This window comes from Pseudochaenichthys georgianus, chromosome 19, assembly GCF_902827115.2.
Source record: "Pseudochaenichthys georgianus chromosome 19, fPseGeo1.2, whole genome shotgun sequence".
Lineage (NCBI taxonomy): Eukaryota > Metazoa > Chordata > Actinopteri > Perciformes > Channichthyidae > Pseudochaenichthys > Pseudochaenichthys georgianus.
In genome coordinates, this window is record NC_047521.1 from 23090543 (window position 1) to 23116935 (window position 26393).

Sequence of the window (26393 nt, forward strand, 5' to 3'; positions counted from 1 at the left end):
ATTAAAAAGCATTAAGATAAAGTGCAGCTGAAACGCTTTATAAAGTGATATTTAAGTACATTCAAAGCGGTCTTTAAAAAGCCAGGAGAATAATAGAAACATTAAACAAGCTATAATAGAATAAGACAGGTATAAAATACAAGAATATACGTCAGAGTGCATTGTAGAATAATTCAACTAGAATGGCACTTAGGGAGCCCAGACCTGGTGCTTTTTCCAGAGTTAGGAAGTCTTTAAGTTTTCATTTGGAAACAATTGACATTTAAGAAGATGTATTGTATTGCTTGGAGACATAAAACAATATTGTTAACTGTTTGAAAGTGGGCTTCCACATGAATTGTGCGAGTTGGAATCACATTTTTAGATTATTCCGACACCATAGGACACATGTTGCACACATTCCCTGTCTTGTAATGTTGCTGAAAGTTAACATGGTGTATCGGCAACATGATTTTGATCCCTCCAAAATCTTATGAGTTCTTCTGAGGTTGGTTAAATTAGGCAATTTGTGTAACCATAATCCTGGTGACAGACAGACAAGCCGAATAGAAAACCTCCTTGTCGACTGGTTATAAGACATCGTTCCCTAAATGTGAAAAATCAGTTTATGACGGGATGCATGTTGTTTGTATCCATTTTGTGATTAAGAACAGTTACCACAACTATAGCTGTGTTTTAAAATGTCTTCCACATTAAATCTCAAGCTCTTTCAAAGTAAAACACCCTTGCTTTCATCAGCGATCCTTGAGTACATGATGTACAAAATGTTCTGATTAGTTTGAAAGGATACTGTCACTTCCATCAGTCAAGTGAGTGCCGCTCTCCGCCCCCCCCTGGCTCGCTCCCTGCAGCCTGTAACCTTGCATGCTGTGCCAAGAATCATATCTAATTCTATAGCGGGACCTTGTCGGTGACATTGGGTGTTTTGCTTTGAAATCTGCTCTAGAGTTTTGTCACTTAGACAGCAATTTTATGCTCATATATTATGGATGAAAAAGTTAAGCCTTCCAGATGAGAAAGGAAAAAGAGTGATCCCACAGACCGCTCGTGACGCTGGAGTCCTTGTACTTTTCATCATGTCCACGGTCGTAAAGTTCAAATTGTATTTTAGATTGTTTGAAATGAAATACTTTTTACAAGACATCGTTTTAAGACTGCTGAAAAAAATCACGATGTGTTTGTGACTCTCCTCGGGTTATGTCTGCTCGCTTAGCTTTCTAAGAGCTGGAGGAGACTAGTCACACTGAAAATATGACTCAGTTTAGAGTGAGGTAAAGAGAAGGGTTATGTATCCTGGTGATGCCAATAGGATGGAAGGATGGAGCATTGTAGGATGCAGTACATACAGCTAAAAGAAAATTGGGCTCAATCTCCGTGACTGATTTGTCTCAGCGGTAGGGAAGAGGAACACAAGAGCTTGAAGAAGCTGTGCCAAATGAATTCCTTACACTACACCAAAATATACTAGAACATTATTTACAAGTAAATGATGTGGAGAGGAGGATTATCATCCGCACAGACATGCATGAATTTGAAGCACATTATTGCTGTTGGGTGCAAAGAATCACTGGAACTCAATAAAAAGAATATATGTTTATTTTCCATTGGATGAGATGAGCCACTGGGCATTTGGTCAGTCCACCACTTTGTCCAGACAGATTATCTCATCAACTATTAGATGTGTTTCAATGAGAATGTGTACAGACATCCACAATGCCCAGATGAGGACCTCTGACTGAAGTGATCACCTGACTTTTGGCTAGCTACTGTTGGGTGGCATTTGTGTTTTTGAGTGAAAATCTCTCGAAAGATATTGATTGGATTGCCATTACAGTTTCTAAACACATTCAAGTGATCCACAGGAAGAATTGTAATATTTTTTTACGCAGATTAACTACATTTTTAGGCTAACAGCCCAATGCTTTGGTTTATGACAACTACCTGGATCTAATGCTATTTCCGTTAGCCTCTGCTGTGCTTTGGATTCATTACTAGTTAGGAATTGTAAGCATTTTCACTGTAGACAATCTGTCTTACTTGCATTAGCATTTAGCTTAAAGCCTGTCACACAGATGACTGTATAGTATACACCTTTGTATACACATGGCTAATTAGCAAATGTTATCATTGTCACTGGATATTCTGCCCACTGCTTTAGCATTTACCTTAAAGGTCACATGTCATGGCCATTTCCACTGATCATAATTCCATTGTTGAGGTCTACTAGAATAGATTTATACTGTGCAATTTTCCAAACTCACATTGGTTTCGCATACAGCATCTCTGTAAAGTATGTGTATTCACTCTCTCCACTAAACGGCTCGTTGCAGCTCTTGCCCCCCCCCCTCCCTGTGAGCCCAGTGTGCTCCGATTGGTCGGGACCAGTCGGGACGTTGTGAATCGCGCTGAGCTCCGTGGAGGTGTGATTTACTTGTTTAGCGATACACAGCGAAACACAGCCAAACTCACCCTGAGCACACACAAAGTCACAGCCGAAGTAAAAACAATAAGTGTGGCTTGATATTGAGTAAGAAAAAGTTTGATGAACGCTGTGAGAATGGGTCTGCAGAGAGAATTTCGCCGCGATCCCAACTGTCTGTTATCAGCCTGCAGCCAGGGAGGAGAGATCAGCAGAGCTGCTTGCACTGAGTGTGTGAGGAAGTCCGTGGATTGGTCAATTTGGACCAATCAGCGGGGGCTTAACGTAACGGCTCCGCGGACGTAACGTAACGGCTCCACGGATTGGTCCATTTCGTTCCGGGGACGACATGACATCATGATGTACCCGGAAGAATCAAATGGACAGTGACGTATCTCCAACGAGGCGTTTTGGGGAGGTATTTTCTGTGTTAGAGTTTTATTACCTACATGGTGTACTTTGAGGGTTTTGACTCTGCAGACCATTTACATGCATAAAAACCTTCATAACACACAAGGGGGGGGGGGGTGATAACCGGAAAAGCATGACATGTCACCTTTAAACCACTCAGAGGCTATGGCTGTATACATGTTTATACATAGGGCTAATTAGCACATTTGAGCTCTGTCCCTGTAAACATGATGCGATAATAGCATTAGCATTTAGCGTAAAGTACTTATAGAGGCTATGGCTGTATATTCTTGTTACATGATTCTTTTGGCTTCAAATTAGAGTTTAATATCAGAGAATTACCTCAGCCTCTAGAGGAACTGTGTAATATTCATTATGAAATAAAAACATGCAAACTATCCAAAAACTGGAATTGGCAGCTGTACAGATGACAGCAGCTACAGTATACAGCAGTTGTTCTTCTGTTCTGGTAAGACCTGTAGAAACTGTTGAGGAGCAGCCGCACATGCTTTTATGTTAGAACATGCCCTCACATTTCTTCGGGTCATCCACTGAAAAGAGTGTGTTTTGAGGCATGGCTCTTTGGAACATTTCTAAAGGTGCAGACTTTTCTGTAAGAACACATTCCTGCTGTCTTCTGAAGACCTTCACTTTGTAAAACCAGAGTGTAAGTGTTTGGGTTTTGCCTTTTCTTCTATGGTCTCAGCTCCTGATATCAAAGTGCCCAGTTGAGCACCTAATTGTGGCCGTCCGTCACAGATGATAAAGAATAAATTGGGTTTGCTCACACGGTAAAGTGCTGTAGGAGAACGTCGAGCTGTGCCAAGAGCTGCGATGATTGGAGTTGTTTGCAAAAGTTCTGTGTTTCACGCCTCGAGCCCTGCCATCGCATGGTGACTAAACTCAACTGACAGCTCCCTTTGGCCTGTGTGTGTGTCTGTGTGTGTGTGTGTGTGTGTGGCACGCTGCAAGCTCTTACTGTAATGTGTGTGTGAAAGTCATCCCCATGCAAGGATACAATAAGCCACACACACATTACAGTAAGAGCTTGCAGCCTTTTTTCTATGTTCATGCATCAGTTCAGTACGAGGAAAGGCGTCAAGTGCAATAGTGGGGGGGATGGGATGGTTGCCCTGGCTACAGATTTTGGCTCTCTTATTATTTCTATGTGTCAGTCAGACTCGAGGTGCGGTCAGTGGGGAGCGATACAGGGTTTTGCTTTATGAGCTTAATCGTGAATCCTTGCGGTGTTGTGAAAGTGAGCCGAGAGATGAAGTGGGCTCAAACTGATCGAGGCTGTTTCAAAGTAATGGACACTTTACACGCCCAATGGGCCTACTGCATATCATGTTCTGCTTGTACACACCGAGGCAGCGGGGGAATACATCCCCAGCCTAAATGTGTATTTTCAATCTGTTTTGACATCCATTATGGGGAATCTTTCTGACACCTTCCCTCCTTTCCCTGTCTTTATCCATTCAGGCCTTTGTAAAGTGTCACTTTGACTACGACCCATCCCATGATAACCTGATTCCCTGCAGGGAAGCGGGGCTCGGCTTCAGCAGCGGAAACATTCTGCAGATTTTCAACCAGGAGGACCTGAACTGGTGGCAGGTGAGTAAAGCCAAGGATATTCAGCTTTGTTCTGTGCATTTATTACCTCAGCTAAGACTAAAGGCAAGACAAGGCAAGGCAAGGCACTTTACAAAAATGAAAGACATTCAGACAAAGGCATTTAAAATCAGTCATTAAAAAGAAAAGCTAATAAAATAAACATTAAAAGATAAAAGTTACAGTGCAGTCTAAGATATGAATAGTTCAATTATTTCGGTTCTTGATTTTTTATTTATTCACAGAACCTCCCTTTGGAAATCCGAACATTTGCGTCCCGATTGTTAATTTAGACTGATTGTTTTCACCATGTTATGCTCGCATGACATCCACAATCGGACCCTCATGGTTTTATTCTTTTGCTTGTTCTGTGTGCTCTCGCAGGCCTGCCACATCGAAGGAGGCAGCGCAGGTCTCATCCCAAGCCAGCTGCTGGAGGAGAAAAGGAAAGCGTTTGTGAAGAGAGATCTGGAGCTCACTACCACAGGTACACCTCTCACGGCTCACAGCAGAGCAGAGGAGCTCCTCTCATTATGTAGATTCGACACAGACTCCTCGCCGCACTAACGCACCGGCAACAAAGACCGCATCTGTTCCTCTCCACATCATACACACATTTCATCTGGCGCCGGCTGCTCATCCAGCAAACCTAGTCTGTTTCTCCGTCAGTGGGCACTGGAGAGCTGGTAATGAGCGCCGGCGTGATTAAGGAGGCCGCATTCCAATCTGCTTGTTATTAAGCCGCAGGGTCCTACATTCACAAACGGCTCCTCCAGAGAAAGCATGCTGATTTAGGAGAGGTGATAAGACCCCCGTAAATACAAACCTGATCAATAATCATCTCTTCTCTTGAGAGATGTGCCGTGAAAAGAGCCTCTGGTCCTTAAGATCTATCTGATCTCAACGAAACAGGTGGTGAGTCACAGTCAGCAGCTCGGCCTTCAGGACGATGACAGCAAACTGTGCTGCCCTTGGAGCGCGGGAAGGACACATCTGTCCGCTTTCCACACATCATACCTGCTGGGGGCTTGATTTGAATACATTTTTTTTGTTTTCTTGCAGGGCGAGGTCTGAAATTGTTGATCCAGAAGAAGAATACTTCATAATGTAGCACTCGAGGCTTTATGGGTTGAATTCTGACATGAGAATGATTACCTGGGCTCATGTTTGCTTCTATTTATGTCTCTATTCATAAGACATGCCCCCCATGGGCTTAATCATTCTTCATATTGAACAGATGCTCTGTGGAGCCTGGTCACAGGTGTCCTCTGGCAGCAGACAGGGCGATCAATATTAGTGCACAGCGCCCTCTAGTGGGCTGTTAACTGTAATAAACTTTGGATTTATTACCCTTTGGTGCTTTCCGACTTGATCGTTAATCATTTGGACTTTGTTAAAGTCGTTGGCTGAGACACAAATGTGAGGTTTTGTCTGTTTCTGTGTGTCTCAGGTCCTCTTTGTGCTGGAATGGGTGGAAAGAAGAAAAAAAAGATGATGTATTTGACTACCAAAAATGCAGGTATCGTACCTCACAATAACAACATCCCAGTCTATTTTTTTATGATATTCGTCCCCACAATTACTGTTTTCTGACTAGAATTCGATCGACACGAGCTGCGGATATATGAAGAGGTGGCCAAGGTCCCGCCCTTCAGGAGGAAGACTCTGGTTCTGATTGGTGCACAGGGGGTCGGACGTCGCAGTTTGAAAAACAAGCTGCTGGTGTCAGACCCCCAGCGGTACGGCACCACCATCCCCTGTGAGTGCAGCACACTGAACCACGGGATTAATATAATGGGTCGTTTATTACCTTGCAATGTTTTATTTGATGTTGTTGTATTTGTGTGAATATTGTCATTTTATGTAATTTTTTTAACTCAAGTTACTTTCTGTTTTTGTGATCGTGGTTTCTGCTATCTTAACGTATTATGATGGAATGGTTTTTTAAACACATTTTATTTATTTTCCTCATATTTTTTTGATTTTAACCTTTAACTTTCTGACTTAAGGATTCAAGGTTTTTATTGTCATGTGTACATTAGCTACAGTGTAGTTATGACAATGAAAATCTTAGGTCACAGGCTCCACCAACAGTGCAACACAATAAAACAGATAAAATAGTGCAAGTAAATGAAATAGAATATAGTAGAAATAGTAACTCTTTTTCTCACCCTTCAGTCACCTGCAGAAAACCGAAGGTGGATGAGAGGGATGGCCAGATGTACTCCTTCATGACCCGCAGTGAGATGGAGGCCGACATAAAAAGTGGTCGTTTCCTGGAGCACGGCGAGTACGACGGGAATCTGTACGGCACGAAGATCAACTCCATACACGAGGTGATAGACACAGGAAAGATCTGCATCCTGGACGTCAACCCACAGGTAGCGGAATCCTGCTCTGCTTTCTATCAAGTGTTTGTCATGTTTTAATGTAAATGGCTTGAGTTTCAATTCTATATTCCAGACAATTTTGTTCGGCTCGTTGCTTCTGTAGTATTTTCGGGCTGAGCACCTCATCAATATTTATCAGAAAGATCTCTTAATGATTGGCATCATGCACTGGAAAACACTCGGCTAATCGTATTTGCATACATTAGCTTGATAAATGTGTTGGATCAGGATGCTGCAGTTGCATTTTAATCATATTCTCTCTCAGCTTTATAATTGTGTGTTACAGCTTTCCCCTTGGCTTGCTGTGCAGTCATGCAGGGATTGTAAGATGTCTCTCACATCCGTTTCTTCTTTTCTTCGAAGGCTCTTAAAGTCCTGCGGACGGCAGAGTTCCTGCCCTATGTTGTCTTTATTGAAGCTCCGGATTTTGAGGTTCTCAAAGCTATGAACAAATCAGCAATTGAGTCAGGAGTGGTGACGAAACAGTTAACGGTGAGTTCGTGTTTTGGCCCTGAAAACCATTTTCAGGCTTTCACGGTTCATTCATCTTCTACCATGCACAATATGGTTGTGATGGAACAGTTTTATTAGTTTTTTAAGGTGGGACTATTGCCTTAACTTATTGATAAATAAGTATATTTACGGATATTTTCCATACGTTTTTCCATATTAATCGGTTACTTATTTAGTTACACATATCCAATAAAAGGGAAAAAAGGAAATACTTTTAAAAGCATGTTTTCAGGGGCTCTAAAAGTCAGGTTTTTTTTAAAGCCTGAAATAGACTGAAATTCATCATCTTTATTGGTAATGGGAATACCTAATGTGGTTGATTTACTCTGCAACGCAAACCAAAAAGCTGCATTACTAACATTTAAATTATTTATGTGCACCCAATTTTAAAGTTAACTCCGTCCAAGTAATAGCCTGCTATTTGTTTTGTATTGTCACCTAATCGTCTCACTGTGTTTCTCCTACAGGACTCTGAGTTGAAGAGGACAGTGGACGAGAGCGAGCGCATCAAGCGGGCGTACGGACATTACTTTGACCTCTGCATCGTGAACGACGGCCTGGAGGCTGCGTTCAGGAGCCTACGGTCTGCGCTGGAGAAACTGTACACGGAGCAGCAGTGGGTGCCTGTCAACTGGGTCTTCTGAACCAAGAGGTCACCATCAAGCCACAGGTCAAAGGTCAGAGGACGGTGAGGTAGCTCCAGAGGGGCCGTCTCCATGCAGTCGATTGGTGGCCGGGGGTCCAAGCGTCATCGTTCAGTGCAAACGACCAGTAGAGCGTTTTTGTACAAAAGTTAGTGTTCCTCCGTTGAGGCTAATGTCAAGTTATACTTTTATTTGAAATCATTTTACTGATATTTGTCGAGAAGGATTTAGAGTTAATTAGGAGGTTTAGTGCAATAGTGTGAGTGAGCGTGTGTGTGTGTGTGTGTGTGTTATCATAAACGTGGAAATAGAGTTAGAGTAAAGAATATGTTTTGCAGATTAATCTACCGAAGGGTTTTTTCGTTGAAGGATATAAAACTTTCTAGCCTTTCCTACTTTATGTAGTGTTCTGTTTACATTGGGTTGGTAGGACAGATTGGTGACGGAAACATACCAAATGTCATATTTATTATAGACCATGATACAGTATGATTGTATGTGTTCAGAAATGTGCTTTATATCGTTTGTCTCCACTAATTTGAAAAATGAACAGCAATAGATTCAAACTATAACATTATGTGCAATACATTTACACACAGACACTGATGTATACATACACACACGTTGTGTTAAGATTGCAATCCTTTTATCTTTGAATGTTGATTACATTATACATTTGTTGACCTGTGCTGGTAAAGCGTCAGGTTTATTCGACAGAGAGACGACCCAGCAAATTGATTCTGTTGGAGTTTTATTTGTAGCACTAAGAACAACAACAAATGTAAAAGTAGCCTCCAGTATGCACTGATTGTATAATGAAGGCAAATATGTTACCTAACAATACAGGTTGGACAATTAATGGACGTTTTGTTTCTGTTATTTCTGATTTACATACAGTGAAATATTTACATACTTACTTTTGCCTTAACGTTGTTCAAAAGCCAAGGAAACACTCACTGTACATGTTCCTTCTTAGAGAATAGAGAAGAATAATACTGGCAATGCATTGAATATCTATTTTATTTCCCCTCAAACTTGTAAGTACTGTATTGTAATAAAGAGTATATAGTATAACATAGAGAGCCCCTCGGTGCTTTCATGGTTCTGCTGGTGTGTAGATGCAGTGGGACTGCTACACTAGTTTGATGTTCATATCAAAGTGTATTAAAATGGAGATGTTGAGAGGATTGCTTCACTGTCTACAGTTAATATCAATGCAAAGCTCAAATCAAAGCATTACATAAGTGACATAGTATTTTTCAGCATACACAGAAACAACATAAGGTAAGTCAGTGTTTGGTAAGTTGAAATGTAAAGCTTTTGGAGGCCTGGTGTTTCCAGTGTGGCAGCGGGGGCTGATGGTTGTTATGGATGCAGGTGTCCCGCGGGTGTCATCCAGTGATGAGGAGACGGCGTTATCGGATACATCTCATATGCAGGTGGAGAGTCATCGGACCAAATGCTGGTAATCTTGGGACCAAACTGCAAAAACGTAAAGTGACATTTTATTATTTTAATTATCTGTTCCGACAATATCATTTTAAAATTGTCAGAGTTTTATACTTGATATTAGAATTGTTTTTAGAAAATTATAAAAATGAATCTGAAGATCTAGATTTACTAGATGTAAAGATGGAGATGCTTGCCAAAAAATGGGTTGGATTTGAAGAGATATAATTTAAATGTATCAACCATCATGATTCTGTGACTCTTCAGCATCCAGAGTCAAACTGCATAAAATGAAGCACAATCTCATTGTAATGACAACATTCTACTTAAAATGGTCTGTTTTTACACCTTGTATTTCTTGCTGAGAGTTAGATGTGAAGATGGATAGACTGAAGAAAACAAATAAGCATATTTCCAGAAAAAAATGAAACTTTTAACTTAATTGTTGATTATTTTAAGAGAGAGATTTAAATTGAATTACAATTGTTCAATGTCATCCACACATGTCTATGAGTCAAACTGCACACACAGTAAAGCACACCCTGTTATTGTAGCAACAGAATTCAATTTAAATCAGTGTTTTATAGTTCATGTTTTTAATTATTAAAATGAGTGGGAAGCTCTAGATTACTAATCTTAAACAAAATGAAACGTTTTTTGGTGAAAAGCTAATAGTCATTTTGTGACATGCTTATTGGCTTTCTTGCTGACGGTAAGATATGAAGACACACACACTCAAGACTGTCAAACTATTCCTTTAAATGTTGATTTTTAAGACTTATTTAATTGGATTTTTAAAAATGTTTATTATATGACTTTTCTATGACTCTTCTGCGTCCAAATACAGCCGGTGATTTTGTTAAAGTTGTCCAATATGTTGGTAATGACAGTAGTTTAAATCTTTGCAGTGACTTTAATGACGGGTTTACGCACCAGTGAGTATGGTGGGGGGAGATCCACAGTGCTGTACCGAGGAGGGAAACTGTCATATTGTGTCTCTTCTTCTGCCTGATCCTCAGACAAAGAAATCGTAGAGAGCCGGTTGTCATCATGTGGCGTCGGTACGGTGACGTCATACGCTGCTCTTTTCTTTTTTGCCTGCATATAGAAGCAGAGGAGAACCACAGCGATGGACACCACCAAGCCTGGGAATCTAGGAGCACATTTCCATCATTCAGAGACCTCAGAGGTATATCATCTGGACAATTTCATGTTTGCCTTTATTTGGTTACTTACAAGTATTGGAGAATATTCCCGACTGGAGCCATGGCTGGTGTTATGTCAACCGGCTGACATTGCTCTAAGGAAAAAACTAAATAATGATATGTAACATGGTCAACCATTGACAGTGTGACAACTAATTGAAATTAGAATAATGCAAGTAGACGGTTACTAATTACAGTCTTTTAAGTACTTTATGTACTTCTTTTGAGAATTTCCATTTCCTGTTATTTTGACTTTTAATACAATACATATTGAAAATAGTGTACTTCCTGATGAAGATAAATAAGATAATGAAGATAAAGAGAAGATAATGAGGATAATGAAGATTACATTACATCATGAGTTTAAATAAGATAATGAAGATTAAATTACATCATGAGGATAAATAAGGAATAATGAAGATAATATACTCCACTGTATTTACTTGCTACCTTAAGTTGAACAAAGCATAATCAACAAATGTGACGTATCATTATAACATTGAGCCAATAAAATCCACAAGCTACTGGCATAACAAAAATAGTGCAATTTTGATGCATTAATTCTATAATAATTCAATCATTTATTTTCTGAGAATGGTCAGCTGTGCAGAATAAGCGCTCTTACTTGATTGTAGGGGCTCTTACTTATTTTAACGCTGTAATTTTGCTCACTATACTTAAGAATAAGATCTGAGTCCAGCTGTTCAAACGTGTTAAATGTTCTATGATATGTTCTGGAGATGTGGACAAGCTTGGAAAACCTCTACAGTATCAGATTTATTTCAGTAAAAGAATAAAACATGCTGTCTTCTCTGACTGGAAATGAAGTCTTTAGACGTGACACACACAAATCAACAAGTGGGTGTAGGCTCACAGGATATTATGATGTGTCAGCCTTCACATACTCGAGCCCACTAGTACGAGACTAACTGACCAATCACATGGTTGACTTGTGACCTATGACCCTGCAGTATTTCACTAACAATAACACACTTTTAAACGCTTTCAAAACTCCTCAGCGTTGTACAAATAAACAAGCTTGAATCAAAACGATCTGAATGACCGGGATACTGTTCAACTTTATTGTCTGAGTTTAACAACCGACGGTGAACCTTCATCATATAAATCTGCTGCTCGTTACAACTGTTAGAGAAAATGACTATATTCAACTAATTCTAACATACTGTACGTTACCTTGATGACACATAATTAAAAGATAAATGGATTATTTTATTAGAATGGGATGAGTCCTTACCTTTTTTAAGAATCCAAAACAAACAGAAAGTGTCCTGCCCTCAGGACTGTATCAAAGGATAATGTGTGTCACTTAGGGAAGTGCATGACCCGATGAGATTTTACAGCATTATTGTTTTTTTTTTTTAAAGACACAGGACTTAGAGGTGTGCTCTGTGTCTTACACATCCTGCATGTTAAACAAAATCATTCACTCTCCATTTGCTGCAGCACAGCAACAACTATGGCGTTCCTCAGGGATCAACAATAAAACCACTCTTGTTCTACTGGCAGTATACAAACTTTGTAAAAATAACCAAACCATTTCAATTGTATCCCTCCAAATAAACATGGCTTTCTGAACTAAAACTGATCTTATTTAGTATTTACAGATTTACTAATTTAGAGATCTACTTTTAAAATGTTGGGTGGGGGGGTATATTTCAAGCATGATAAGACTTCAATTAATTGTATTCACAAATATAAATTACTTTATTTTGTAAATAACATACTGTATGTTAAACAGTTGGTAATATTCAAGCATGTAAACAAGTGCCTTAACTTAAATACTGAATCTCTTTAGGTATGCATATTGTACATATGGCAGTGTTTAAACAAGGTTGAGTATGAAACTTTAGTATGTAAAACAGTCAAACCCAGTCTCTCCTTTTCCACACAGTGGATTGCTTACAGGTAGATTAATCCTAGATTAATACACTTATGTCCCAAATGAAACTTATAACCACGTACTGTACAAGCACTAACGTTAACAGTTACCTGTATGGGCTCAAATAAGGGTAAAAAAGATATTGTGAAATTCTGTTGTGCTTTTTGTTATGTAATAAGAGACATGTTAAGAATTACTGTGAGTTTAAACCCAGGCTTTTAAATTATGGTTCAAAGCACATTAATAAAAGGTACTTCAGGGCTGAAATTCTTCATTCATTCATGTTTGTTTTTACAATTTTCCAATACAGACAGGTCTTGCAAAATCTTATTTACAACCACGTTTGGAAATAGTTTCACTGTCAAACTCCAAGTGACCCTTATTTGATTCCATAGGAATGTTATGTAAAAAAAAAAGGTACAGTTTGTTTAGAGTAGAGGATGTTTGAAGTGTATGAAGGATGAGGTGGAGGATCAGGGTCGCTCTGAGTAAGGTTGAAGATCTGAGTATGATGGAGGGGGGTCTGGATAGGATGGTGGTTCGAACTGGAAAGGAGAAAGAGTTATTAAATTACATAAATATTGCACTTTCTTTGCTGAGGATAAAATCTTTGAGAACATTTTTGAAGATAATTAGCAGAAAAAACCCTATATCAAAACCTACCCTGTATGGAGGAGGGCTGACATTTCTTGAGCAGTACATGGGAGGCTCTCTGTAAGGAGGTTGAAAATAAGCTTCATATACATCCATAATTTCCTCGTCTTCCTCTCCCACCTGCTCCTCTTCATATATGGGGATCACGTACACAGAGGGAGAGTTAGCCGGCATCGTGGACAATCTTTCTGCTTCTCTGCGCTTCCTTGCGAAATGGTAACAAAAAGCCCATAGTAGGATACCAGCGCACATCAAGGGGATCCTGAAATAAAAGACGGCTAAAGTATACATGCAGCAGGCATACAATGAGGTTAGAGAAGGTCAAATTAATGTTTGAAATACTTACTCAATCACAGGGTAATAAAGGACCATGGCAGTTTTCTTTTTTTCTAAATCACACCTGAGAAAAAATGCACAAAAAGGCCTTTTTTTGAAGGTTATTCAAAGTACAGATCTTAAACCTGAAGATAGTAAATATCTAACCGTTTGTCATGTATTTTATAATGTTCAATTTTGCAATACAGTCAGACAGTTCAAAGGTAGCTCTTTATTGCGTTGTATCCCTAAATAACACACCGACATAAACAGAATGTCTTTAAGGCAGATATAATTACTGTGAAAGTTTCGCAATCCTGAAACGTATATACACCGCAGTAACACTGTAGGTTTTGATCTGACTCCCACACTTAGTCAATATAACACTATAGTTCAAAGATAAAACTGCACAGCATGTGTTGCTCTAATGGCATGTTGCTACATAAAAGATTGAATTCGAATTTATTAAAGCAAAAGAAAGCAGCAGTAAAAGATAGTGGCTAACATTTCCTTTTCATTTCTGACGAATATATAAAACGGGACCTTCTACAATGAGCCCGTTTCTCCAGTTTCAGGCTTGCTGAGTAGAGTCAATAAAAAAAGCACAGAAAAAGATTTATCAAATTTGGTTGAGCTGTCTGACTAAATTAATATGTTACATTCAGTAAATAAAGCTTACCTTCAAGTACACGCCATGCAGTGCAGGTTAAGTAGCGCGATGACTTGCAACAGACATTTTATAGCCTCCTTGACCTGCTTAAAGTAGCAGAACTCACCAGCCAGTGACGTAAAGAACTGATCATCTTTGACACTGTTCCCACTCCAATGACACTGAGGGGCCAAAGGGCGCTCTCTGTTAAACGTGACTCTTAATCATTAGGAAACAATGTGATAAACACAATGAAGTAATAATGAAGGCGTGATGACATTATGGGGTTAAAGACAACATCCCCTGTTTCAGCTTGTGTCCTAGGAATGCAGTCAAGGTTTTGTTGAAACATGTCAGAGGAATCTGCACTGCAGCAGAATGTTTCACTTTGAAGGAGGATTCTTTGTCCCAGAACAATAATAAGCTCACGCTGAGCCAGCTCAAGGTTACACCACTACACACACCCTAAAGAGGCCCTGTAATGCTCATTTTTAGGTTCATATTAGTAATTAGTGTCTCTACTGTGACATGTCTCCATGCTTTAATGTTCAAAAAGGTCTTTATTTTGCCTGTGCTGCAGCACCTCTTTCACCCTCTGTCTAAAACCAGAGCCCAGTCTGCTCTGATTGGTTAGCTGGCCGCCTCTGTTGTGATTGGTCAACCAGCTTAGAGATGTCCAGGCCCCTTGGCCTTTCACGTACAATGTGTTGGAGTGCTAGCCAATAGGAGCGTGAATGTTGCGTAGTGATGTCGCAATGTTACAGAAGTAAATAAAGTAGTTCAATTGAGGGAACTTTGCGATTTTAGCCTTTACAGACCATATACATGCACACAAACCTAAACAACATATAACAGGAAAGGGAAAACCCCCACAAAGTATAAAAGAACCTCTTGAAATGTTTTATTTAAGCTTATTTCTGATCCCACAATAATGCCTGAAAGAATTTCTCATGTTTGTACACACCCCAGCATGCCTGAGAGTTACACAAGAAGTTACTCCTTGAAGAATAAAAACATCCGATAATGTCTGTTAGCGTAGGAGAGGAGGAAGAGGAGGAGGAGGTGGAGGTGGCACAAACCCAGAGGTGCCAGGCTGAGAGGGTGGTGGTGGAGGAGGAGGAGGAAGAGGGGAACCTCCCGATACAGGAGGAGGTGGAGGAGGAGGAAGAGGAGAACCTCCCGATACAGGAGGAGGCGGTGGCGGGTAGGCGTTGTTCGACGGAGAGATTGGCGGTGGAGGGGGAGGTGGGGCGAGACATGTGGGTGAGGTCAAGTTTGGCGGAGGAGGGGGGAGGCCTGTGTCCATTGAGGAAGGAGGTGGAGGTGGAGGAGGAGGAGGAGGAGGAGGAGGAGCGGTCATACTGGGGTCCAGATTGGCAGGAGGAGGCGGAGGCAGGCTGTTGTCGGTGGGGTTGGAGACGTTTGGCCGGGTGGGGACTGATGGAGGGGGGACAGCGATGCCGTAACTGGACCTGCATTAAAAAAACAGAATAAAACGTTTTTTTAAAAGAATAGTTCAACATTTTTCTTGTACAGATACAGATAATATTAGATGTATTAATAAGAGAGCTTTAGATATGATGGTAGCTGTTTTTACTAGCCACGACTTGTATTATTTTCCGTGTGTGTGTGTGTGTGTGTGTGTGTGTGTGTGTGTGTGTGTGTGTGTGTGTGTGTGTGTGTGTGTGTGTGTGTGTGTGTGTGTGTGTGTGTGTGTGTGTGTGTGTGTGTGTGTGTGTGTGTGTGTGTGTGTGTGTGTGTGTGTGTGTGTGTGTGTGTGTGTGTGTGTGTGTGTGTGTGTGTGTGTGTGTGTGTGTGTGTGTGTGTGTGTGTGTGTGAAGAGATAGCATCAAATACCAAACAAGATGCAGTCACAAAACTTTAGAGATGTGTAGTTGAGATCTAAACAGATTGTAGATGGATGTGGTTCAAACAAGGGTGCTGTACAGTAAGTAGGGGAGTAGGAGGTAGGGAGTAGGAAAGGTGCCATTGGTCTCCCAACTATACGCCCTTGGTGGCTGGGGGGATCTCACCATAATATGTTTCTCTAGATGTTGGATCAGTTGGATGCAAGTATAAGAACTACACTTTTTTAGCTTGGATTTCTTGTCTCTAACTCCGTAGTCAGGGGGTTATTGTGCTCTAAATTCCACCCAAAAGCAAAACTCCATCGCATTGCAGACAGTGAAAAGGAATTGGGGTTAGTGGACGAGGACTAATTTTATAGGGTTTAAAAAGCAGAAATGGCTGAAGCTAGTTCTGCATTAGCTGTGCAAGAGGATATAGTGGGCCTTGAGTAGTTTGCGGGCAATGCATCCTGGTACATGTAGGCCCTGCCAGTCAGTTCCATTAACAGGAGAACTCAGTTTTCCTGGTCAATATAGCACATACTTAGCAATGTATTGCCTATATTGATAACATGAATAATCAACACTGATTTGATAACATAACAAAAGGTTGTGAATGTTCCTTTTACAATTCAGGCAGGAGAGTGGTAGTTATCTCCTCAGAAATGCACAGGAGTGTATTTTACAAAACTGTTTCTTTCGTCCATATTTCACGAACCTTTCCGACATGATCTTGAATTGTGCAGCTTATGTTATGAATCTTTTATAATAATCAGTATGGGAGTGTTAATATTTTTAACAAAGTTGCTTTAAAAAGGTAAACAGTTGTTATACTCACACAGTGTAGTCTGCAGTGCTCTGTATGCTCTCTGTGGAGCCGGCTTTCTTAGGCTGCAGGGGGTACTGTGGGGAGAAGACGGATAAAGGTTAGAAAACAAAGGCATCTCTACACAATGAAAGGTTTTGAACTCAAAGTCAATTTATTTTCTTTCTCTTCCAATTTCACATCCAATATACCTCAAAGCAGTGTCCAGTGGAGTCCAAGATGGAGAACGATATTGGGACTCTGGAGTAACTTCTCTCCGGGTCCTTGCCTGTTGTCGGGGGGGCGATGAGCTTGGCTCGGGTTCTGTCTTTAGGAGTAGTGAAAGCACCAATCTCTCTCCTGGCTACCGACTCAAAGTGGATGGCTGCAGCCTGGAGAAGAGAGACACAAACACTCTCAGAACACTTGTTCCTAGATGGCATATTGACCAGACTGACTTCAGATGTGAGCGATGACCTGCAAGTGGAGCAAGACAGCAACTTTCATACTTTTTGCTTTTCCAAATATACAACCAACATTAACACTGTAGAGATTTGTATTTAAGGTTTAATGTAGAGGCCGAAGTTCAAGCACTCCATTGTTCAGCAAAAGCAGTTCATTAAATTATGAAAATGAGGATACAAACAAGTATGAATACCACTTGTATTTACTTGTTTCATTCTGTTATTTCACCAAATAAAAAGCAGAATGCTGCACCTTTTATAGACTATACTTTAAAAAATGTTTTGCCAGCTATGGAAAGTAGTGTTTTCAGAAACATCATTGTTTTTATAAATATAGTTTCTCAATACTTAAACAGTTGCAATACTTACAATACTGCCAAAACTATTTTGGTATAATGGTATCAATAATTGTAGTAAATATATATTTTTAGGAACTGTATTGAGGTTTTCCCTGCATTGTAACGACAATATGCAAAGTTCACATGACTCTATGGGAAAGCAGAGGTCAGGTGAGCAGTGTTTCAGGTAGATGTGGTCCTCACCAGGGACAGCAGGTTGACGGAGGACTCCAGGTCTCTGATCTGCAGGTCCTGGGAGTCCAGCAACCGGAGCAGGGTGCTGCCCACACTGTTGATCTGGTACGCCACGCTGGCAAGAGCCTGAGCAGCCAGACCCATCGCCTCCTCAACCGCCTTCGATGTGTCCTCTGCCTGGACGGTTGTATTTATGGTTTTACAGTGGTGAAATGTATTGAAGTACATTTATCAAGCAATACTCTAATACAATTTAGCAGTATGAGTGTTTGCATTGTATGGTATTCATAGTCCAATACACTTTGGAAGCCAATAATGTAGTTTTTACTCCATCTCTTTTACTTGACAGCTTAAGACTTAAGTTACTAGTTACTTTGCAGATCCAGATGATTAGCTAATACAAAATATTAATAAACTCATAAACCAAATTGAAATACATTAGAGATTAAAATATCCAATAGCACTATTTAAAGTAAATAAAGTGTGCTTCACTTTTACTAGTATTTTAATATATGATTCTTAAATTGGACATTACGCTTTAAGGGTAATATCCCTTTTTACACATTAATTATTTTTAAATGCCAATACTTCTGTACATTTACGTGTAACAGAGTATTTGTCCAAGTACGTTTTTCTACTTTTACTCAAGTAATCGATCTGAATACCTCTGTAAAACACAAGTCCTAAACCTGGCACCAGTTGTGACTTTACCTGTTGTTGTTCACTGACCATTGGGCCCACTCACCTGGAGGAAGTTGCTCTCGCAGTAATCTGCGACGCGGTGGAGGTTACTGTGGTTATCAACCAGATTCCTCCTGGCAGTCGGCGCTTCTTGAAATATCTGGGTAATAACTTCAGAAAGCCTCTTTTGCTCCGTCATTTCTCCCATCGTCGCTGCTAACAAACCCTTTAAAAACAACTCCCCGCTGCTGCAGGAAGATGTGGAAATGTGTCAGGGAGGAGGTCGGTGTTCGGGAAGGCGGAATCACCGCAGGGGAAACATTTCCACAGCAGCTGATACCAGGGCAGGGCTCTGCTCCAGGTACACATCCACCCAAACTCATGAACAACAACATCTGTTTCTAAGGACACATCATATACCGTTTTCATCGTTGTACTTGTTAACTATACAATAATATATTACAATATATATTTAAATCCAGGTGCGTATCACAGCTGAGCCACCTGTGTTATATTTACAACATACACTAGAGGGCAGTGCAGTCTTATGTCAAGGCCTGTTGATTAGCCTGTTGTATGATAATACATGATAAGCAAGCTATTCCTTTGGGTCAACAACACACGGATAACAGTATCTACATAAGGAACGGTTTACTCCACACACGCATAGTAAAGGTTAGCCTTGTTTTCTTTTGTTACAAACACACACGGGACAGATTGATCATTAATCCTTTATTTTTAATAGTTGACTGAATGTTCCTGATGATAATGTGTTGTGTTGATTAAGCTACTTGAAAGTAATTGTATTTAATTTTGTAAATTATTTCCTTTCTACATGATATTTAGAACAAACTGATCGATAAACATGCTTCTAAAAAAAGAAGTACTCATACCAGAGTGTAGGAGGACTACTCTGTTACAAGTAAAAGTCCTGCAAAAAAGTAAGTACAGAAGTATTACCATCAAACTATACTGAAAGTATAAAAAGTAAAAGTAATCATTCTGCACACTGACCCATTTCAGAATAATATAAAGTACAGAAGTATTACCAGTTTAATGTACTTAAAGTATCCTAAGTTAAAGTACTCGGGCCTGTACTACGAAACTGGATTGTCCTAACCTGGATATGTTCGAGTTAGCCGGTTGGCCTAATCCAAAACATACGCTCTGTCACTAAACTGTACTACGACGCTGGTCAACCCTGCCTATAAATTACGTTCCCACAGAACTAAACTGCATTCTCAATTACGTTTAGCTAGAAACGTATTTTCTCCCACGTTACGTTTCTTATGAACGTATCTCAAATACGTTTATTTTCTACATATCTTTGCCATTTATTGTCTTGCTTATAATAATGATAATAGTCATTTATAAATATCATTTTAGAGCACACATGGGAAATCAGTAGTCGAGGCTGTAATTTCGCCAGCTGTTACTCTCATGAGCAAGGCAGAACATAATAGTTTTAACATGCCAAAAAGCTTCTCTGTCGTTTATTGCACCTCAAACATTAAAACAAATCCAGAGTTACGTGTTTCTGTACTTCCTCTAAGAAGAAAGGACAGTAACAGAAGATCTCTGTGAAGCCAGATGTGGTGCTGTTAATGCAATATGATATCCGGAAAAAAATTCAGTTTAGGATGGCCGAAGACACTACACTACCCATTAGGGGTGTAACGGTTCACAAACATTTCGGTTTGGTACGTACCTCGGTTTTTAGGTCACGGTTCGGTTCGGTACGTTTTCGGTACAGCAGAACAAATTATCACAAAACATAACATATATTTTTTTTAATTATTATTAAACTGTGAATAATGTATTCACTCAAATAAATACAAAATATAATAAAATAAACATTAAGGTGCAGCATTTCGATGAACTGAAATAATCTGCATTTGAACTTTACTGTACTAGTACTCACAAAACATAAAATATTAGTTTTGGGTTTTTAATTATTATTAAACTATGAATATTCACTCAAATAAATTATAAAATATAATAAAATAAACATTAAGGTGCAGCTTTTCGATGAACTGAAATAATCTGTATTTGTACTGTACTGTACTAGTACCTAAGCAGCCTGTTTGACATTAGGACTTGCTTGTCATTTCATGTTTTTTTTAAAGAAAGATGAACTTGTCCACATTGCTTGCCGAAAGGGCAGATCTGCTGGCACTAACAATGTCTCCTGCCGTGGAGAACACCCTCTCGCTAGGGACAGAGGTAGTAGCAGATACAGCCAGGTAGCGCTTTGCTAACATGGCAACATAAGGATATTTGCCGTTTGTAATAGCTTTGGCTCGGTCTGAAGTTTTTGGTGGAGGCTTAAATGCTAGCGGGAGTTGGGTTTGCACTTCAGTCTTTTGGTACCGGTGATATTCACGTTCGGGTGATGTCTTTTCAAATGAGTGTGCAAGTTTGATGTATTGCCAGCCGCGTAACTAATTTTAGTTGAACAATGCCGACAAACAGCTTTGGTTCGGTCCACCTGTCTTTGTCCGTCATCCTTGTACGTAACTGCGAAACCAAAATGTTCCCAAACCGGAGACTTCAATGATGCTGGAGGATTTTCGAGCTCAACTTTATCTGCGTTCGCCATTTCGACAGTTCCTCAAATTACTGACTACATTTGAACGCATCCCTCTGACCAGCTCGTCCAATGAATTGACTTGCTCGCTCTATGACGCGTTGAACACAATGGGAGCAAATTAGTCTGAATGGTGCGACGCAGCACCTGAGATTACTTCCAAGAAGTTGTTCACGTTCTCAATTTTTTACGTTTAACGTTATATTCGTTCGGTACACTTCGGTACACATGTGTACCGAACCGAAGGGCCCGTACCGTGGCAGTGCGCCAAGGTTACGCCGAGCGTCAAGCTCTTTGAAATGGAACGAAACCACGGCAGACTATTCAAAACTGGACTCAAACCCCCCCCCCCCCCGAGAACTACACATGCTGGCTATTGTGTTTCGCAACATGTTCTCTATGGCACGTCTCTACTGGGAATTGTAGTTTTAAAAGACGTTTTCGTTTTTGGGAAAAACGAAAACGTCTTTTAAAACTACAATTCCCAGTAGAGACTGTGTACATCCCTGGAGGTTTAGGCGATAGGAAACACATTGGTGTGTACAAATTTAAAACATGTAAGTACTAAATGGGTGAAAATCGCTTGTATCCATAATGGGCAGCATTAATATATACCCACATGACAGCTCATTGTTACTTTGTAATTCTACTCCACTACAATTCAGAGGTTAACCTGGTATTTTTACTCCACTACATTTATTTTAGTTACTTTGCAGATTCTGATTAATAATGTGAAATATAAACAACCCTTAAATCAGACTTTAGTTACACCTGAGTAAAATTCAGGTAAGGTGATTGTCAAGTGCCCACAATCAGGAGAGATATTTGATAGTTGCTGCTTGAGAAGACCAACATTTATCTGAAGATCTCTATAAAGTATATTAATTACTCGTTATTCTCTACTAATAGTTAATTGAAGACTGTATAAGCCTCCAGTGAGACTGTAAGGAATCTTGGTGTTCTATTTGATCAGGATTTATCCTTTAACGCCCACATAAAATCAATTTCAAGGACCGCCTACTTCCATCTACGTAACATTGCAAAAATCAGGCATATCTTGCCTCAAAACGATGCAGAGAAACTAGTCCATGCATTTGTTACTTCTAGGCTGGATTATTGTAACTCTTTATTATCAGGGAGTACCAAGAAGTCAGTCAAGTCGCTTCAGCTGATTCAAAATGCTGCAGCTCGTGTACTAACCAGAGTTAGGAAAAGGGACCACATTGCTCCTGTTCTGGCTGACTTACACTGGCTCCCTATAGAACACAGGATAGAATTTAAAATTCTTCTTCTCGCCGACAAAGCCCTTAATGGGCAGGCACCATCTTAGCTTAAAGAACTCATTATACCCTACTGTCCTACTAGGGCAGGGATGGGCAAATGGCGGCCCGTGGGCCGCATGCGGCCCCCACCTCCTCTTTTTGCGTCCCTCAGATTAATTTATAAACAACGTAATTAATAATAAAAAATAAATAATAATAATAATATTTTTTTCATTTGTTTTACTTGTAGTACTGATACCGTCCACTAGACTCCTAGTTACGTCGCGAGCTGCATACATGATTTCAAATACCGCAAAACAATCTGTGACGCATTTGTTTGTATTGTGTTTGTTTCCCGGGGAAACCCTCACAAGAAACACCGGCTGTTGTTATGCCTGCTGTGACGTTAAGTTGCCTCTTGTAATTATGCCTTTACAATCTTAAAAGTTGTTTTTATCATCTGAATTTGGCGAAAAAAGTTTAATATTCTTAAAAAGACTTTGTTTATTTGAAATCAGATGAAAACAAACTGTCACGGACCCTGCCGTGTTATCTATGATTACTACGCTTTTCATTCATATTTTCAGCGGGAGGGAGGGGGAGTGGTGCTGAGGAACAGCAGAGTGCGGGCTGACAGGTGTCTGTGTTGACATTCCCCTTATTGTGGAATAAGGGGAATGCAGAGACTGGCTACAAGTGTTTTAGGTTCAAGTTAGACAACTAATGTCTGGGTTAGTGTTCATGACTTCATGTGTATGTCATCTAATGGTTAATCTCAATACACACACATTTTCCGTGCTTTCCAATAGTTTAAAATAGCTTTATTCTACTGTTTAATAACCTGTTCAATACAAACATGCCACTTGTAAAAACTGATATTTGTTTAGTGAGCTTATTAGAGGATGTTCCCTTTATTGGGGATGTTCCCTTTGATTGTAAAATGTCAATGAAGATGTCAGACTTAGTATATTTGTTAATAATTACATACAACACATGGCATTTTTGTGTGTGTGTTCCAAGTGAATATGCGGCCCCCTGGTGGCCAGTACATCAATTATGTGGCCCCCACCACCATCAAAGTTGCCCATCCCTGTACTAGGGCATTGCGTTCCAAGAATGCAGGGTTGTTGGTTGTTCCTAGAGTCTCTAAAAGTACAATGGGAGCCAGAGCCTTTTCTTATCAAGCTCCACATTTGTGGAATCAGCTTCCAGTTTGTGTTCGGGCGGCAGACACCCTATCCGTTTTTAAGAGTGCGCTTAAGACCTTCCTTTTTGATAAAGCTTATAGTTAGGGCTGATTAGATTCAGCCCCTAGTTTTGCTGATATAGGCTTAGTTTGTCGGGGGACATCTTCCTTCTTCCTTCTCTCTGTCTATACCTGTGTACTCTCATGTTCCGATTAACCCAGCTTCCCCAAGTGTCTATATACGCCGGGATCCGGAGTCATGGATGATCCTGCGGTCCTGTGCCCTGGATCGCGAGTCGTGGCTGTGGTCCTGGATCATCGGTCCTGGATGGAGATCCTCGTGGATTCATCTTCCTATTATACACGCATGCATTTCCAAACATTTGGACTACCTATGTTGCAAATGTATTATCTTTTCAATTTACACACAGCATCTATTGCACGTCTGTCCGTCCTGGGAGAGGGATCCCTCCTCTGTTGCTCTCCCTGAGGTTTCTCCCATATTTCCCTTTAAACTGTGGGTTTTCTCCGGAAGTTTTTCCTTGTACGATGTGAGGGTCTAAGGACAGAGGGTGTAGTATTGTCATACTGATGTTCTGTAGACACTGTGAAGACCACTGAGACAAATGTAACATTTGTGATATTGGGCTATATAAATAAACATTGATTGATTGATGATTGATTGATTGATAATGGCTATTTTGCACATCCCTTTCAAGATTTCAAGATTTTCTAAGGTTTATTGACATATCATATACACAACTACGGTGTAGTTTTGCAATGAATGAACAACTTGGGTCTCAGGTTCCTCAACAGTGCATTACAAGACATCTATCAATATGTGTGTATACCTCCATTTCTTATACTATCTACATACATAAGGGTATAATTAATGTGTATAATATCAGTTAAAATAAGTGCTTCAACATAGTTAACATTGCAGGAAAGCAATATATTAGACGTTAAGTACTTTGTCAGGCTTAATATTTATCTGTAGATACCCCCAAAGTTTTAATTTAATTTAATAGAAGACCTTAACCTAAATAATGTGTTAATAAAGGTTAATTAGTTTGTCTGTTTTGCACATCCTCCTATTAATATCTTTGTACATCCTGCACTAAACGGTTTTATTGTAGAGATCACTTACAATATCTTCTTGATTTTTTATATTCTATATTTCTATCATTGACCGTCTACTTTCCCCTATGAAAGTATGTACTCTTAATATTTTTTCATCAAATAACATTATTCAACAAAGATAATTAAATAACGTGCTTTAACCACTAGGCGGTGCACACAAGGTACACACAGAATACTACACTGAACAAAAATATAAATGCAACACTTTTGTTTTTGCTCCCATTTTCCATGAGATGAACTCAAAGATCTAAAACATTTTCTTTATACACAAAATAACCATTTCTCTCAAATATTGTTCACAAATCTGAGAAAATCTGTGATAGTGAGCACTTCTCCTTTGCCGAGATAATCCATCCCACCTCACAGTGTGGCATATCAAGATGCTGATTAGACAGCATGATTATTGCACAGGTGTGCCTTAGGCTGGCCACAATAAAAGGCCACTAACATTTTCAGTTTTATCATACAGCACAATGCCACAGATGTCGCAAGTTTTGAGGGAGCGTGCAATTGGCATGCTGACAGCAGGAATGTCCACCAGAGCTGTTGCCCGTTGATTGAATGTTCATTTCTCTACCATAAGCCGTCTCCAAAGGCGTTTCAGAGAATTTAGCAGTACATCCAACCGGCCTCACAACCGCAGACCACGTGTAACCACACCAGCCCAAGACCTCCACATCCAGCATGTTGACCTCCAAGATCGTCTGAGACCAGCCACTCGGACAGCTGCTGCAACAATCGGTTTGCATAACCAAAGAATTTCTGCACAAACTGTCAGAAACCGTCTCAGGGAAGCTCATCTGCATGCTCGTCGTCCTCATCGGGGTCTCGACCTGACTCCGGTTTGTCGTCGTAACCGACTTGAGTGGGCAAATGCTCACATTCGATGGCGTCTGGCACGTTGGAGAGGTGTTCTCTTCACGGATGAATCCCGGTTTTCACTGTTCAGGGCAGATGGCAGACAGCGTGTGTGGCGTCGTGTGGGTGAGCGGTTTTCTGATGTCAATGTTGTGAATCGAGTGGCCCATGGTGGTGGTGGGGTTATGGTATGGGCAGACAGGCATATGTTATGGACGACGAACACAGGTGCATTTTATTGATGGCATTGTGAATGCATAGAGATACCGTGACGAGATCCTGAGGCCCATTGTTGTGTCATTCATCCACGACCATCACCTCATGTTGCAGCGTGATAATACACGGCCCCATGTTGCAAGGATCTGTACACAATTCCTGGAGGCTGAAAACATCCCAGTTCTTGCATGGCCAGCATACTCACCGGACATGTCACCCATTGAGTATGTTTGGGATGCTCTGGATCGGCGTATACGACAGCGTGTTCCAGTTCCTGCCAATATCCAGCAACTTCGCACAGCCATTGAAGAGGAGTGGACCAACATTCCACAGGCCACAATCAACAACCTGATCAACTCAATGCGAAGGAGATGTGTTGCACTGCGTGAGGCAAATGGTGGTCACACCAGATACTGACTGGTTTTCGGACCCCCCCAATAAAGCAAAACTGCACGTTTCAGAGTGGCCTTTTATTGTGGCCAGCCTAAGGCACATCTGTGCAATAATCATGCTGTCTAATCAGCACGGCCAGATACGGCTCAAGAAGCTGACTCAGATAAGGAGATATATGATAGGCCTACATGATGTGATATGATGTCATATGAATGATAATGGGACACATCGACGTCTGCACTCAGTGTACTTATGTTGTGG

The 26393-nt window shown here is 40.4% G+C and overlaps 2 protein-coding genes and 2 long non-coding RNA genes across 6 annotated transcripts in view; 1 reads left to right on the forward strand and 3 right to left on the reverse strand.

Moving 5' to 3' along the window:
- mpp2b (MAGUK p55 scaffold protein 2b) overlaps positions 1-8847 on the forward strand; it is a 52760-nt gene extending 43913 nt beyond the window's left edge. For all 3 annotated transcript variants that reach the window (XM_034106788.2, XM_034106787.2, XM_034106786.2), the window contains 7 exons: positions 4313-4444; positions 4826-4928; positions 5892-5960; positions 6039-6200; positions 6620-6822; positions 7195-7323; positions 7812-8847. In XM_034106788.2, the coding sequence (XP_033962679.1) occupies positions 4313-4444; positions 4826-4928; positions 5892-5960; positions 6039-6200; positions 6620-6822; positions 7195-7323; positions 7812-7988 (975 nt within the window). In that variant the 3' untranslated portion in view covers positions 7989-8847. The remainder of the gene's footprint in view (positions 1-4312; positions 4445-4825; positions 4929-5891; positions 5961-6038; positions 6201-6619; positions 6823-7194; positions 7324-7811) is intronic.
- Positions 8848-9271: 424 nt separating this feature from the next.
- On the reverse strand, positions 9272-11947 carry LOC117464407 (uncharacterized). The gene is made up of 4 exons (XR_004554079.1): positions 11898-11947; positions 10674-10749; positions 10371-10590; positions 9272-9470 (listed from the first exon to the last, which is right to left on the reverse strand). It is a non-coding gene; the product is annotated as an uncharacterized lncRNA (long non-coding RNA).
- An 857-nt stretch (positions 11948-12804) lies between these two features.
- LOC139435832 (uncharacterized) lies at positions 12805-14303 on the reverse strand. The gene is made up of 4 exons (XR_011645035.1): positions 14191-14303; positions 13543-13596; positions 13206-13458; positions 12805-13087 (listed from the first exon to the last, which is right to left on the reverse strand). It is a non-coding gene; the product is annotated as an uncharacterized lncRNA (long non-coding RNA).
- Positions 14304-15059: 756 nt separating this feature from the next.
- abi3b (ABI family, member 3b) lies at positions 15060-18773 on the reverse strand. Its single transcript, XM_034106797.2, has 5 exons — positions 18555-18773; positions 17819-17986; positions 17025-17204; positions 16846-16910; positions 15060-15632 (listed from the first exon to the last, which is right to left on the reverse strand). The coding sequence occupies exons 1-5, from the start codon at positions 18696-18698 to the stop codon at positions 15191-15193; spliced, it is 999 nt and encodes a 332-aa protein (XP_033962688.1). The 5' UTR covers positions 18699-18773; the 3' UTR covers positions 15060-15190.
- Positions 18774-26393: the final 7620 nt, after the last annotated feature.

Bases quoted from the DNA above. Each gene is read 5' to 3' on its own strand.
- abi3b (XM_034106797.2), bottom strand. From the start codon at position 18,698: ATGGGAGAAATGACGGAGCAAAAGAGGCTTTCTGAAGTTATTACCCAG. The intron at 17,987-18,554 runs GTGAGTGGGCCC...ACAACCGTCCAG, and splicing joins GCGAGAGCAACTTCCTCCAG to GCAGAGGACACATCGAAGGC. The intron at 15,633-16,845 runs GTGAGTATAACA...TTTTTAATGCAG, and splicing joins AGCACTGCAGACTACACTGT to GTCCAGTTACGGCATCGCTG.